This window comes from Plectropomus leopardus, chromosome 13 (assembly GCF_008729295.1).
Source record: "Plectropomus leopardus isolate mb chromosome 13, YSFRI_Pleo_2.0, whole genome shotgun sequence".
Taxonomy (NCBI): Eukaryota; Metazoa; Chordata; class Actinopteri; order Perciformes; family Serranidae; genus Plectropomus; species Plectropomus leopardus.
In genome coordinates this window covers 25,214,241-25,231,294 of record NC_056475.1, presented here as the reverse complement: position 1 = coordinate 25,231,294, position 17,054 = coordinate 25,214,241, and the positions used below count along the sequence as shown (strand labels likewise).

The following is a 17,054-nucleotide window of genomic DNA, read 5'->3' as shown; positions in this document are numbered from 1 at the left end:
GTGTTTTCTGAAATGTAATTGTGTTGTGACCCTCAACGCCACCATATTTGGAAAATATTTAATAGATTTCAATTAAATCAATAATCCATTCTTCTCAGTCAAGCCAGTTAACTGAGAAGAATGGATTATTTTTTGTGCACAAGGTCACCATGTGAACATTTAACAAGTTCATTTAAATTTATTTAGATATCTCTATTTATTATTTTAATTATTAAAAGTGTATTTATTTCAATTTTCTTTTAAATGAAGTGTGGGAACACATTTTAATTGACTGCTTGGCCAAACTTAGTCATAGATTGCATGGTCCAACCACAGTGGGTCATATACGCCACACATGCAGTCATCTGCATGCCTTTTCCCATGTTGAACTTTTGGAAAAAAAAGTAAATAAATAAATTCAATCGCGACATATACAACTTTCATTTAATGTTTTCAAAATTTGGTTTAAAAAGAAATACAAATGTATCTTCTGGTCTTCCATACCATTTTAAGAGGTTGCCATCAGACTTGCTTTAGTGCATCACACACCTGAAACCATGTTCACATCAAATATGCTCTCATCAGCTCTGAGCAATCTTGCAAAATTTTAATAGCATTTTGCCTACAGGTGGCACTGTACCAACAAACATCAATGGAAAATGTAATTAATAACATCAATTATGGCTGCATCCCATTTAGTTTTGCCAGTTGCAGGACCCTGTTACATTGATGGCCTCCTGGGACACTTTGAACTGAGCCATCGTTAATGTTATTACTTTCCTCTGTGTTTGTCCTCTTTAAAGTCAGAGTGTATGCAGTAAAAAAGGTCTAGACCATTCATCTGAGTACAGGTCCTCAAGGAAACATCACATTTATATCCCCACAGGGCATAGTAATGTGTCTGTGATGTTCAGCAGTTTATGGTGGCAGATATTTGGAATGTCATATCACTGTTTTTCTGATATATTGTATAGTGTTTTCCTGGGATGTTTGTAAAATTTTGGGAAAATGATTATATGGCCTAATTATCATTTTGGACTTGAATTGGTGATACCAAACTGGATTTTTTAAAAAAATGATGCTGAAAGGTCATTGAGAAATTGCCCTTACTGGTCAGTCATGGCTGTGTGGGTCCCTCACATGTAGATGTATTGCTGCTCAAATCAGTCAACAAGTAATCCTTACAAAGTGATGTGTGGGTGGGATGGGTGCTGGGGGGGCAGCACCCCCTTCTGCTGACAGAAAGCTAACCAGGTCAGTGCTTTAATTTGAGTCTCAGTGCTGTCTTCTGGAGAGCCACAAGGGATACAATTACTCTCCCACCACCCCATTCATCTGTAGCTCTATAGTGCAGACATTTGTGTGTGTGTGTGTGTGTGTGTGTGTGTGTGTGTGTGTGTGTGTGAGTGTGCCTATGAGTATGACTTAAAAAAAATAAAAAAATCTTGAAGTGGGTAAAATGGGTGCATTGAATATTCCCATTGTTCTTAAGTTCAGTCGGAATATTTTGCCTTGAGTGCAATGCATTGACATGAAAGCTGTATGTTGCTGTGGCAAAGAATTTATGAGGAGGGAGAGAGAAGTGCCGACTAAAAGACTGGATAATTCAATTTAGGGGCTTCCTCTAAAATCACAGCCATATTAGGATTTGTACATTCTAAAGTTTCCCGCTGACTTTTCCATAACCTCTCCTCGAGGAGTTTAGACTTTTCCATTAGACATGATTAGGCTGCACTATTAAATCACTTTTTGTTTTGTTTTGTTTTTTGCTCTTTGTTTCATATTTCCCTTTTCTTTCATCAGCAGCTTGTTTTTGAAATTGAGCTTCCATTTCACTCTAATGTCTTACAGAACTGCTATACCTTGCCAAATCAGAATAGACAGTCAAATGTTTTGTAGGGTTTTGACACAAAAAAGATACATATGTGCAATCCAATACAAAAGCCTTGTAATACAGATTGTATTGGAGGTACAGTGGAAGTACAGTGAGCATGGGTGTATTATTAGAGAATGGGTTCCTCGGGCAGAGATATGCACCTCTCCTACATAAAAGCAAAACAAACACAAGTTGTGCTGGTTTGCCTCTTTTTTGTTGTTGTTATTTTGTATCTCTGGGGTAATTTTGTGTCTCCTTGTAGCCATTTGTGTCTCTTTTGGTCACTATGGTTGTTTTGCCCCTTCTTGCTGTTATTTTGTGTCTCTTTGCATCTCCTTTACAGGTGGGGTAGAAAATTATTAAAGCATAGTATCTTTTGTGTGGCAATATTGTATCAATAGATGGCTAGCAAGTATCAGTTTTTTTAAATCACATAAATAATTAATACATAGAATTTAAAACTTGTTGCCTACCACAATAATGAAATAATTGCTTTTTCAGTGTGTGCGTTAGATTTTGGTGCAATAAAAGTGACCGGAGTGAGATGAACAGACTTATAATTTACATGATGAAACAGATGTTGACATAAATGGCAGTTTTTAAAAAAAATTAATAAATTGCAATATCTTTTTATAGATATTTGGCAAAATGTTTAGAATGGTGATAATATTGTGCTGTGACTGAAATTGTTATTTTGGGTTTTCTTAAAAGTTAAGATAAAAAAAGTTTGAGTCATTACCCTCTAAATTCTTTGATGAAACATTTTCTAGTAGGGATGGTTTTTTTTTACTGACTTGCCTAAAGTACACAATAGACAATTTCGGCTGAAAAATTCAGTGGGTTTTTCCTTCAACTCACATCTCAGTTAATGAGTAAACACATAGATAAGCTTTCTCTGCCTTCCCTTGTTCATGCATTTGGCTCAGAAATAATTGCCTTTTCCCGATAGATTCTCTGTGAGCACAGCAGGCTGTGGAAATGCCACAGCACGGTGGAAAGAGTGACACATAACCTGCTTGTGACCAAAAGTAAAACTGAGCTGCGTTAATGAAACTGGCCATTATTAAAGCAAAGCCACAGAATGAATTTTCTGTGTTAAGGATGTGAAGGATATTGTGATCATGATAAGAACCTCTCTCTTGTGCTCTTGCTCTAAACTAAAGCTGCTCTCCGTCACCAGGTACTTTGTCTATCTGGAATGTTTTTCAACCCTTCAAGTGCTCTTTCACGAAGGCCAGAGAGGTACTGAGAGGGCTTCAGGATTGTGGCGGAGTAAAGATCGGTTAAATTAGTCCACCTCCTGCTCAGACGCTTCTATTATTCTGCGGGTCAGCACCTCCCTCCCTGTTTACCCACATAAATTGGCTCTCTCTGCTTTCTGTCTCTATCCTTTCTCTCACACAAGCATCCATGTGGACTGTGAGAAAGAGGAGGGAACAGGAATTTCATCAATAATATCACAAGTTACTGAGCATCTCTTTTTTTCACAGCCTCATACAAGTTTGCTCAGGTGCTCACACACCAAAGACTAAAATTAAAGGCCGCAGTTACAGGCACAGTGTGTGTTGAAGGATTTACAAAGCAAAAGTGACATCTGCTGGCTGAAAGAATTAATTTTTTTAAAAAATCTTTTTACATTTTTTTTTTGACTTTTATTCGAATTGTTATGAAACATGTTACATACTGTATGTTTATAATATCGGAGAAAGCTGCAGTTATAACTTCCTTAAAAATGTTGACTTGTCCTGAATTTTATTGTGTTCCATTGACTTTGGATTTGAAAATATGTATAATATGTCTATAATAGGTAAAATTTGTTTTTCATTTTGCAGAAATGCTCATATTTACATGGGAACATCATCAGTTATTGAGATATTTTCAAACAATTGACAAGCAATATTATAGCAACCAAAAATTTATATTTTTATGCTCTTAATACTCTGTTTATTAGTTTGTAAATCTAGTTTGTCTGTGCCAAATGTGTTGTCTTTGGTTAAAAAAAATAATTAAAAATGTTTTAAAAATTTAAAAAAAGGAGAGGTAACTATTATTATTTACTAAAACCAATTAATTAATTAATGACTTATATACACAGATCTTTTTGTGGACTTTTCATTTTTTTCTTATAGTCAGCTTGCAAATACAAAAAACTAAAATTTCCCCAAAGAAATGTGAGATATTTCTGAGTAAAACATTTTCTTTCCTTTTGCCTCCAGAGTAATGTTAGCTGGCCTTAGACGCATATTACATTTATACAAAGAATAAGGAGCAGCAAATAGTTGAGCACACATATTAAAACTGGGAAGAAGTGTCTCAAAACATTGTTCCCTGTTAACTGTAGAAAAACAATGTCGATGAAAAGTTAATAAACCTCAATTATAAAAGATTTCTGAGCTTTTTATAACATGTTTCATTGTAAGATTACACAACTTTAAAGGAAGTCAAGAGAAACCTTTTTTGTTATATATTTCACAGTGCTATCACTGATACTACAAAACAATACAATCATACTGTACAGATCATTCACCCAGTGTCATTTTCTTGGTATATTGTGTCTCTATGTATCATATAAATACAGTTAATTGTCTTCTTGTTTTGGATATTTTTATTATAATTATGTATCGTGTATCAATCGTTTTTTGTTGTTTGAAAATCAAAATAAAATACAGTTAATTGTGTATGAAAGAAAAACATAGATAAACAAACATGAACATTAGCAAAAGGTGAAACTGTCTTGAATGCAACATGAAGACTTTTGTGCAAAAATGAGAAAAAGTGATTAAAACGCTGCTGCACTTGTGTCTTTGTAATCAGTAAATTTTGAGTGCATCCTTCACAAAAAAGTATATATAGAGAGAGATATTTAATTCTCAGACTTTACATCTCTTTGAAAAAAAACGATCGCTCTATGTTGATGCATGACTAAATGCACTGAATAAACAGAATATTAGTTAAACCACATTTTACTCTGACCTTAATCGGAACAAGTTCAAATGATCACACATCTCATCACAAACTTAACTGCACAATTTAACAAATGCTAACTGCAAATATAACTTCTGCTCAATGCACAACACAATGACTGTATTTCAACTCAACATTTAGGAGACGTCTTTGCAGCGGTTTTCAAGCCAAAAGTGAAATAGTATTTGAAGACCTGTCTGAAGGTGTAATCTCTGAGGCCGTATATGAGGGGGCTCAAACACTTTGGGAAAATGATAAGACCTAAAAAGAGGGCATAGCGAACGTGAACGATCATGGCAGGATTAATGGTCCATGTGCTGCTGGATTCAATCATGGTAAAGAGAGTGGAGGCAAGACACACGCATAACTGAAACAGATGCAACAGCACTGTTTTACCAGCCTTAGTGGTGTTACCAACATGCGAGGAGGCTGACTTTGCAGTAATCATGATTGCAATGTATGTGTAGATAATAATTATGCCCACTAATATAAAATACACAATGGTGAAGGCCTTGTTTATAGTTGAATAAATTTGTAGCCGGTAGACGTTCTGTCGGTAGCAGAACCCGTGCAAAGTAAATCCTGTGTTTTCCAGACTGACAAAGAGGAAAAGGTGCGTGAACGAGTCCAAAGAAGCCACCGTCCACATAACAGCAACAGCCACTCTCGTACTCCTGCTGGTGGCAATATCAGCATGCCTCAGTGGAAAGCAAACAGCAACATACCTCTCTAAAGACATCACAGCGAGGTTAAGGGGTGACATTTTAACAGTGACGGATGCCAGCAGTGTGAAAATAATACAAACGTAGCTGATCATTCTGACCATGGTGACAGCAAAGATGTAGAGCAACATAGTGAACAGGATCTGCAGAGATTCAGTGAGGAGCAAATGACCAAAGAGGAGGTAGCGGGGGGACTCCAGGAGGAGAGGCTTCCTCAGCAAGGCAAACAGCATGACAGCGTTTACATAGAGGAAGAAAAGGCATGGCAGCATAGACAGCGCAGCTTTGACAGGTTTCTGAAACAGGATTGCTATGTTTGTTTCCGTTGTGTCGTTCATGATTGCAGACTAATTCTGTACAGACACGGCTCATAATCACACCTCACCGACCCTTCAGCAACATTATCCACAGTCCTGAAACGTGGGGAATAATTTAGTCAAATAATATCTTCAATAAGCATGTTGGTCTGTAACAAAAGTCACAGTTTTCAAGGGTTGAAAATATGAGACAGCATCAGAATAAATAAAAAATATTTAGAAAACACATCATTTATGAGGTTAAAGGCATGGTAAATTATATGTCTGTGACACATAACTACTTACATGTTACTGGTTTGGTCTGAGTTTTAGGACTGGTTTTGGGACTGGTCTGAGGAATAAATCAACCTCTTCCCCATCATGTCCTTTTATTAAGTAATCTGTGCGTTGACATCATCACCTGTCAGTTTGGCAACCAGTAACAGCTCTGCATCGCTTATGGTTCTTTTGAAGGAAAGTTTGAGAAGCTGAGTACTACAAGAGCAATTAATCATTACTTTTTTTTATTTAAGGTTGCATAAGGATATATTGGATCAAATGTGTTTATATTTTACACTGTGAAAGTTAGTGCACAGTTTGCCAAAATCCATATAAATTTGCTGGGAGTATTTCTAAATTACTGACCACCTGCAGACAGTTATTTTATTATATTCAACTGTAAACGTCAAATGCAAATGTGACTATAAGCCAATGTTGTTATTATATTGTTTTCTCCTCTGAGCCGTGGGCATTTTCTAAGGTGTATACTTTGTCAACCTCAGCTGGACATGAAGTGATTGTGTACACAACACTCACGAGAACAGTCCATTTGATAACAAACTGATATGGTATTCTCAGTTTTGTGAGTATACAATTTCTTTAAGTTCCTTATTTATATAAATATGTCCACAGGGATTACTTTTAAATTTGATGAATTACTTTTGTTTTCTACCCTCTCTTAGTTCCCAACATGAAACTGAAATGCAGAAAACCTTAAATCATGTGTAATGCTGTGCTAACATACAGATCTCATTTTCACATGCTTACTGTCAGTATGCCAACATTAGGTATGCTTTGTTAGCGTGAGTACAGCTGGGGCAGACAGGCGTTTAGTCATTTATCTTGTAAATATGTCGTCTTAGATGTCTTAGTGTTTAACAAGTGGAAATTTTGACCTGTAAGTTGAATTAAATGAGGTCAGGGTATCACTAAAAATGATTAGGTTTCATCCTTATAAATGTCAAATTTAATTGAGTCCATGTTGTTGAGATAGTATTTAACCCTGGACCAGTGTGTTTGCTTTAGATCAACCAAAGTGGGACTAAAAAGTAGCATGGTATAGCTGTATCTGCGCCTTTTTTTATCACTAAAACAAACAAACTCGTCGCTCTTTTCTCTTGTTTGTACGGAGCAGCACCTCTTTTCCTTTCATCATGTCTGTGCAGCTTTCAGCACCACAGCGCAGTGGAACAGCTCCTCCATGAGGCTGCAGGTGTGTGATTGACAGACTGACGTTCTGTAAACGTTTCTTTGTGGCAGATTTGTTTTCATTAACTATAAGAAAGCATATTTAGTTTCAAAAGTTATTCTGTATATATGTCCTCATATACAAATAATATAAGAAAATAATTCAGATACAGTTACCATGCAGGAAACAATGCAGAATTTGTAAACACTGTGTTATATGGGTATTGATATCACACTGTACGGCACTGTATCACATTATTTACAGAGATCTTGTTGTGTTATTGTAAGTCCTGCTCTTTTCTGCTTTAGTTTCATATCATATATTTTTAAGAACTTTTGGAAAATTACAAAATATTATTTGATAGGCCCAAAATGATGCAACAACCTAAGTTCCGTTTTTTTTTGTACTCTCATAATGATCTCAGTGCCTGTTATTCTTTAGAGGACCGCCATTAATGACACATTAATAATTCACATATTTACATTGCACATAATTGCAAAATACATCTCGATGTGCTGGTCCACAGAGGGACAATTAAAAGATGCATGTCATTCCCTGGAGTAGAAAAACATAGAAAAACATGTTGCCTTTGTCATAAAGTTTGAAAAACTATAACCTTGTTTTTCAGTTTTGTTTTTGCTGCACACTGATTTATAATTAAGCAGCTGCCCTCTTGAGGATGCTTTAGAGAAATACATGCTTTATAAAACTACACATTTCTATTGTTTCATCATTGAGAAAACATAACAAATACAAAATAGAATATTCTTCCAATAACTCAAAATGTAAAAACCAGTAAGGAATCAGGTCATGTTTTTTTTTTTAACATTCATTAAATCATTGCTTCATTTTATGAGGAATAATCATAAAATAAATGATCTCCACCAGTTGCAACCTTCCTTTAAGTTCTTGCATAATTATCTTTTTCAATAACAAAAAAAACGGCAACATTACAAAAACATGTCAATCACCAACTCGTGTTTTTAGGCTATATTTCCATTAGGTAGTTTTCAAACTCCAGGCTTCAGTCACTGGTACACAACAAAAAGCAGCATTGTCTAGTCATGTGTAATCTTTCCAATGAAGAAGAATTGGAATTTCAGAACAGGGTTTATGTAAAACAAACACCTTCACTATAAAGTGGGGCTGCAAAAACTAAAAGCCAAATAAATCTCTGTTTGTAAAAACCAAACTCTGCTGTTGGCTATGGTCACTTTTCTTCCAATAAGGTGACAAGTACAGCAAGATACATGCTGCCTTCACCAGGGAAATAAAATCCCCACTGTCTCACCACACTGAAACCTTTCTAATGTTCTGTGAGGTTTTGGGATTTAAAAGGTTTTTATACTATTTGGACACTGTAAATTTCAACACAAGATTGTGAGGGGATAATAGAAAACTTGTCTAAATGCTCATATTTGAATTTCTCTATAGAACTGACCCCTATTCTAAACACCTAGAAAATGTATTTTACTACATTATGTAATTTTTAATAAACTACCACAATTAAAATTATCACGATGTTGTTTTAATACACGTACCAAATACACAAGCATGGTTGACATTTTTTGCTGCATCCATCTTTAATCACTTGTTTGAATTCAAACATTACAAACACATTGACAATGATGCAATCACTCAAAATAAAAAAAGGCATACTATGCAGGAAAAACTCTTTTATATTAAGTAATCACTGTCAGTTATTACCACACCCACAAAGAATCTGCACCCACAGCATTTCAACACCACCTCTGCAGATTTTTGTAATTTTAAATAAATATTATCAAATTACAAGTAAAAGAAATCCACTAAATTCCACAGATTTTTATTTGGGATTACTGTTTAAAACTGCAAAAATAACTCCACAGATTATGTTTAAGTGAGTTTATGACCCATTAGAAGAAGATGGAGATGTTTCTTCATAAATTTTCTGTGTTCGGGTTATTTATGGGCTGTGACCTTTAGACAGCAGTATTTAGCCACAAGCCAATAAGAATGCGCAGGTGAGGTTAAGACCTTCAATCGGGTAGAAGCACAACACATCCAAGAGGAAGGTACAAAAATCGTGGACATAACGTCGTGAAAGTTGGCTTTCACTGTCACTGACAGTGAAGAGGAGGATGGGGATGAAGAGAGCTGGCCTGTTTCCTGTTGGACAGGTGGGTGTGAGTGACTACCTTAGCTGGCTTACCACAGTATCTGCTTTTCTATTACAACATAATACATTCCTGCAATAGTACTAAATAGTAGCTGCAATGCAGCGTAGGAAGGAGCGGCCAAGTTTATTATATTATAATATTATTATTACAAACAGTAAGTGACTATTCCTGCATAGTATACCTTTAAATAAGGAGAGCATTACTTAAAAAAATATTGTAAAGAAAAAGTACAATAAATCCCAGTGTTTTAAAATAAAAATAAGGCAAAGCTGAAAGGCAAATTATCTACATAACAAAAGCAACATAATAATAATAATAATAATTATTATAATAATAATAATGCTTGTCATATTTTCCTTAATTTGCAGTTAAATTGTACGAGGATGTGGATGAATTTTGAAACATTTCTTCCATGGCTGCTGGCTATATTTAGACTGAGAACTGGAAATTAGCTGTGGAAAGATTATTTCAAAATTATTATACAAATACACAAGATACATTTTTATTTGACAAAAAATGTGACATAATGCTATCTAATTGCGTCGACAATGCAGCCCTATGCTATGTATAATTTTGTGTTTTTGTGTAACTCGACTGTTCATCCATCCATTTAATGTAATTTTCATTATTTTGTTGAACACTTCAGTCTTCAATATCTCTACACACAAAATATGTAAAATGTATTTATAACGCTACATATAATGAATGTGGTGTATACAATATTTAGTAGAAGTTCACTTACCACAGGTATCCTTCCTTAAACTCAGTGAATTTGTGCCGGACCATAAATGTTGCTAGAGCATCTGCTACCTAGCAACAGATGACAGAGGACTATGTTAAAATCAAAACAAACTGAGTCTGGATCACATGCAAAACAAAACATAAATAAAAAAGTGGCAATACAAATAACAATAACTCAAAGTCAGCATTAGGTTTAGCTCCTCAACAAGCATCATACGGTAACTTGTACAGATCCATACTGCCCATAGTTCACGTTCAGGTAAACAGCCCTTACTTTTTCAGGTGCGTCCTCATGGACAGCATGACCACACTGAGGGAGGACCTGCATCTGAAACTTCCCTGTGGACAAACAGTGAGATTATCAATATTTTTTAGGTCTGTATATTCTGCAATATATGTATGACAACAATCAAACATGGAAATCTAAAGAGAGAAAATGCATAAAATCTCAGTTTGTGCTGAGTACCTTGCATCTGTCCAATAGTAAGGTCTTTGTCGAGCCTGTCCACTCCTGTACAATGGATGAAGTCAGGGGTGAAATTGTGCAGTCAGTGGCAAAATAGTTTGGAATAAAACTTGAATGATTTGCATTCATTCAATCTAGTGTGACTGCCCTGATATTCCGTTAAACCTGCCTATCCGGAAACTTTTTGAGTATTTGGAGTACCAAATAATAATGCACGCTCACTGAGGGAGACCTAACCTGCGAGCAGAAGCAGTTTTGGCACCGGGCAGGTAAGAAAGAGGGCAGACAGGCCTCTGAACCAGCCCTCCCAGTACTTCTCTGTCTTTGACAGCTCCACTCGCCAGGTGAAGACGCTTTCCTTTTTTATCTGTGTGGAAGAAATCAACCTTTTCAGCTACATTTCAACCTCTATAAAACACACAGACACATATACAGTATGTTACAAGAAAATAAAAACAGTAAGAGAGTCGAGACCTCTTGGTCATCTTCCTTCATCCTCTTCTTGTTGGATTCTTCTTCCGCTTCTTCATCCTCTTCCTCTTCTATTATACCTTCGATGCTATTAGACACACCTGGACTGCTGGTGGATTCCTCACATCTGTAAAATTCAGAACAGACCAACTGAATTGAAAGTACACATAAAATATGTAAAATATGTCTTTAATAAGTGAAGATGAGAAAAAGGGCAGACGTACTTTTTCACCTGGCCTCCCATCGACACTCGTGCTGACTCAGTGTTTCGGATCTGGCCGCTCTTCACGCTGAAAGCAAAGGGGAGGAACATTTTCAAAAACTTAGCACCTTAGAGGACAGCCAAGCTGGGAAATCCAAACTATAAGAATGGAGACTGAAGGTTATGACAGTTAGTACTTTTAACAAGGCTCCAATGAGTTTTTAGCAAATTATATTCATGACACTGTTCACTGACATTAGCCAAACTGCAGAAAAGCATAATCTGGCTCAATCCTACTTCCAAAATGTTCCTGTGTCATTCATGTTTACCTCCATTCAATGGCGTTCTCCAGAGATTTGAAGGTCTTTGGCCGACTTCTGAGGAAATTCTGCATACTGTTCAAAGCATCCATTGCTGTACCTGAATGCAATTAACAATTATTTGTTATTACTACACCAAATACTGTACTGAGCTTATTTGATATGAATATTAATCAAATAAATTCAAAATTAGAGTGGCTGTGAAATCAACCAGCTATTACGTCAACTAGATGCCATGGATTGAAAAATATCTATGATGCTGTAATCGAGCAAGCACTTACCTTCTACAACATCAATGACGCAGAGGCCGAGCAGGGATGGTATATGATTGGCAGCGGCTGTGTGAACTGCGATGGCCCCGCCCATGCTGTGTCCAATAATCATGATCGGAGGCGGGTTCTCTCCGTAGAGCGCCTCCACCACTTTGCCAATGTCCCTTTTGAAAGCAAAGCAAGGCAACCGTGTTAACCTCATAATATTTCTACCACATGTCGGTGTTTCTGAGTATACAGTCAGAAACCTCAAGACTGAGAGTATATTTAGCAATTCAACTTTTTCATTTTTCTTTAAAGTAAATTTGTTAATCCAAATGTAAACAACCATAAGAAACATCCAAACTCTCAAATCTCTTTCTTGATGTAGCTGTAGAGGATAAAGCTGACTGTGCGTCTGACTCGGTTTCAGGATCACTGATGCCCTCTCTGGCTTCACATTAAGTGTCTGTGATGCAGAGCTGAGCTGTTTAAAGTGTGTGTGTGTGTGCTGTTCTCAAATGATCTGATTTTACTGCACCAACAGCAACTTACTTGGCCATCGTGTCTGCAGAGAGATCATCAGGATTTTTCACTTTGGTGTCGCCTGCAGGTGATGAGAAGAGAAGCAAATTTCTCCATTTGTTCCATCTAAGCACATGAATATACAAAGAACGGCCTTCTGGGTGATGTAAGGGGAGAGGTGGCTTCTAATCACCGGGGCGTGATCGAGCTAATTTGATACAGCAGTGTCACTTTTTAATAATTTGTGATACTGGAGCTGCAATTTGAATGGCAAAATCTGATATATGACTTAAAGCGATAGTTTGGGATTTTGGAAGTAGAGCTGTACGAGATGCTTATGTACAGTCAATGTAATACAGTAGCTGGAGGTCGGCGTGCTCCTGGTTTGCAGAAACAGACGGGCGCAAACCTCACAGCTTAGCATTACCATGCTATATAGCATAGTAATTTAACATATTTCAGCCACTTTAAAAACCTGAAAATACACAAACACACATCTGTCTGAGTGAACGCTGTATTAAGAGTGTATTCAACGTGAAGTTTGGTTTCAGTTGGATTGTGTAGCAGCCGCTTTCTGATCCAAACAGCTGGCCGGCGGCTGATGAGAAATGTAGTGTCAAAGGAAAAGGCTGTGTGACGGCGAGGTCGAGAGGTGTAAATACTCTAAATATAGCATCCAATTAGACTGATATAGATTTTTTAGGGTGGCCTTTTTCAAAGTGACTAAAATACCTTTTAATATCATATCGTGTGTAGGTCAGCGCCCCATCTGTTTCTGCAAACTGGGAGCACACCGACCGCCAGCTACTGCATGCAATACACTGACTATACATACATATAGCATACAGCCCTACGTTGAAAATCCCACACTATCCCTTGAAGTTGTTTTGTTGTATAAGAAAATAATATCAAGTGACAGCTCCTTTATTTCAACACTCTATATCACTGCAACATTGAGTTACTAGGATCTTGAAAAAATGACCGCTATGGGTTTATTGCATTATTACAGAATGCAAAAAATATGCCAACGGTATTGGGATACAGTAATGGACAGCGATCGTGTACCCAGCGAATGACACAAGAGAATCATAACATGTCTATATGTGCATAGAATTTTGTAATTCTATGATAATTATACCTAACCAAACCGACAAATATCTGACAAGATGTTAAGTTTCCTGATCTAAAAATAAAATATGTCTTGTTACTAATTTTGTATCCTGTGACAACCTGTATTTACCATGAGCTCGAAGGTCCATAGCCACCACCCTACAGTTGATCCTGCTGCATATGACGGCCTGCAAAGACATATATGTAAACCATTTAAATCAAATAATGTCCAGCAAATATGCCAAAATAAAAGAACTGGTTCATAAAAATACCACAAAATATTTATGTGCATAAACAAATAATTTATCAGAGTTAAGAGGTTACAAAGTTTGCGTAATAGCTATTCTGCGTACAGTAAACACAGCCCAGGAGAGAGCAGAATGGCCTCCACCGTGGAGCAGAAGCAGCACAGGACCATGGGCACCACTGCAGTAAATTCTGAAAATGTTCACAGTAGTCAAGGAAATTCATACCAGAGCTGTGCAAGAGCTTCAAAGCATATAGGTGCTACTCTAAAGACAAATAAAAACGAATTGTATAAACTGGTTATCTTCAATAGTTAATACTATGCTGATGTTGAACAGCATTGTGATATAAGAAAGTGACCGCCAAACCAAAGTGTCAATAATTCCTGCTTATTTTTTCTTTTAACCAACACAAGCAGCAGGTAAGGATATATCTTTGCCATTTTCATTTTCCACCTCAACATCTTCTATGGTTTCAAAGTACTGACTCCAGGGCAGAGGGGTGAAATCTCGCTTCCGTCCGGGTCTGTCAAAAAAAAAAAAAAAAAGGACAAGCAAGAATGTAAACCAATCAATCCCACATCGTAGCAGGATTATTAAAGCACACGGTGTAAGACATAAATCTTTGAATATGTTTCCATGAAGACAAACTTGTTCTATGGCACTGTAGCTTTTTCACACCCTCTGACTGATGGCTTTTCAACTGACAGCAAACCAGAGACAGATAACGTTTCAAGGGTAACGCCTTAGGGTTTATGATTTAGTGTAGTTTCAGTTAGGTGCTATTTAATTCAAATCCCAACTACACAACAGTGTCCAAGTCTGTGAAAACAACTCAACTAAAAACTTGTTTATATAACTCTTGTCATATGACAGTAAACAAGCAACCAGAACCAGACCTTGACCAAAAATCTTAACTATTTTTGGAAACTACTCATCTTATTCTAAGATAAATATATTTAGACACTGTTTTTTAGTTGTGGACTCAGGCTTTCTGTCAGGACAGTACAAAAGGATAAAAAGGGCCCCGGGTTATCTAGGGTGAATGTACTTCCAAAACTGTTTTAGTAGTTTAGTTTTTCTAAATACTGTGTTTTGAATACTGCAGCAGGCATAGGTAACAGCGCCTGTCCAAAGACTGTAACACAGCATGACACTAACTTTACATTCTTAATACGTCACTGCATCACGTCTACTCAGTCTTCAGGGTTCGTACAGACAGGGGCCAGTCAAATTCAGAGAATTTCAAATACTTTTTCAAGCACTCATTTTAATTTTCAAGGATGGAGTCGTTTTCTCCACACCCATCTGTTGCAAGAAAATTGTGCAAGTTTGTAAATGGAGCAAACATGCTGCCAGGGCATAACACCAACTTATAATTAATTAACTGCTGCTTTTTTTCAGAAGTACAGCTCAAAAGTGTGCTAAAGGCTGCTGACTCATAGGAGCAACTTCTGGGTCACAACAAATCAGACAAATTAAATATCAAAATCAAGTTCATCCCACTGACTTTTTTCCTCAATGCCTATTTTTGATTTGAGCATAAAATCAGAACAAACCATTATTTGTTTTTTGGTATCCAATTCATAAACAAATAATGAAATATCAAATTGTTTTGTAATTTTTCAATTTTGGACTTCAAGTTAAATATCAAAAGAACAAATGATACACAGACTCTAGAGGGCAATTCATGCTGTTTTGTTAACTGGAGGGGCACTATAGGGGGCACTTTATCAGGGTGTTATCTACCATAAAGGCATCCAAAAGGGCACTTTAATTACATTTTTTTAACATGGGGGCACCAGGGTGGTGATGCCCCCGTATTTGAATAAACCAGTGCTGCTTTAGTGTGTCGTGAATCCTCCTGAACTTAACATATTTAAGCTAATGTCTCTAAGCTTGGTGGATGCAGCCATGTTGAACATAGTTTAAAATAATATATACAAATAACTTGGGCTCCAAATCTACTACGTTAATTAAAATGCTCATGTTATATTTGGCGTACATCGCTAATCCACCACTGTTGGTCAGAGCTAGCTTAATTTACGCAGCTAACGCTATCGGTTATTTAACAAACTGTAATGACACGAGTCACTGTGACGGAGCAACTATTGTGATGGTGGTTAATATAAAATGTAACAGCTAGTACAGCTGACAGCATGTTACTGAGATGCTAACTCACCCCATTTTCATTTTGGAGCTGGACTGAACGCCTCCTGCCATAGGAGGTCTGGAGGCTAACAGGTTTAAATGCAGCTGTTTCTCCATGTTGTCGATAGCGGGGTCGGCCTCTGTCAGGAACTGTTCAATAAGACCTCCCCTCTCCTCCGCAGCATATGATGTTCTTCGACACCTGCGGCGACGCTAGCCAGACATTGGATAAATTTTAGCTAAAGCTAGGATGATACGATTTTCTGACAAGCTAACGGCTAGCGGTCTTCTTCTTCTGCTGCTGTGATTATTTTGGGTCGGCGTCTTCTTCTACGGTTTTCTTTCTAGGTAGCTCGGCATGAACCTTGGGAAGCTTTACTGCCGTCTACTGGCAACGATACTACACACAAAACATGCCCTATCTAAAAGATTAAAAATTTTAAAAATGAATAGATTAATTAAAATTCTACATTAATGGGTTTCCATGACTGATTGTGAGTAGGAATGCAAGATATTGGATTTATTTTTTTTAGTATTTGTTCATATCCGATGTGCTGATATAATAACACATTTGACAGGTAATTGTCACCAATATTGATATTTCCACTTTTTTTCCTCACCAAATTTTAGTGGTTTATATTTCTATATTTATATTATAGAACTCATTAAATAATTATATATATATCCATGCTCCTCTTATCTTGATGGCCCAGCAGCAGATGGATACATAAAATACAATGCTTTTCAGTGCATGTTATATAAATTCATTGTGCAAAATAAGAGAAATACTCCAAACTAAGGGTTGTTGTTAAGTACATGTTTGATTTACCAATAATAATAACAATAATAATGGGTTTGTGATATCTGCAGAAATCAGCATGTTGGCCAATTCTGATATTTCATTTTAGAGCCATTTTCTGCAGATACCAATGACATGGCAATATTATTGTGCATCTCTAATTGTGAGCACAACCTGTACAGTGTTGGCCACCTATGGCACAGAAATTATCCTAATTTCTTTAGACAAATTAAAGAAGAGCTGCATGGCTGTGAACTTTTTGAGGAGACAAATGAGAACATTTATAAAAAAAAAAAAACCTAAAATCTG

General features: G+C 36.6%; 2 protein-coding genes across 2 annotated transcripts; both read right to left on the bottom strand.

Annotated features, from left to right (window-relative positions):
* Positions 1-4,949: 4,949 nt before the first annotated feature.
* LOC121952785 (odorant receptor 131-2-like) lies at positions 4,950-5,879 on the bottom strand. The gene has a single exon (XM_042499610.1). The coding sequence runs from the start codon at positions 5,877-5,879 to the stop codon at positions 4,950-4,952; it is 930 nt and encodes a 309-aa protein (XP_042355544.1).
* A 3,776-nt stretch (positions 5,880-9,655) lies between these two features.
* On the bottom strand, positions 9,656-16,257 carry ppme1 (protein phosphatase methylesterase 1). Its single transcript, XM_042499100.1, has 14 exons — positions 15,978-16,257; positions 14,228-14,321; positions 13,904-13,996; positions 13,681-13,738; positions 12,471-12,522; positions 11,946-12,100; positions 11,674-11,764; positions 11,367-11,432; positions 11,146-11,269; positions 10,909-11,038; positions 10,672-10,716; positions 10,480-10,544; positions 10,207-10,274; positions 9,656-9,916 (listed from the first exon to the last, which is right to left on the bottom strand). The coding sequence occupies exons 1-14, from the start codon at positions 16,061-16,063 to the stop codon at positions 9,913-9,915; spliced, it is 1,131 nt and encodes a 376-aa protein (XP_042355034.1). The 5' UTR covers positions 16,064-16,257; the 3' UTR covers positions 9,656-9,912.
* Between the last annotated feature and the right edge of the window lie 797 nt (positions 16,258-17,054).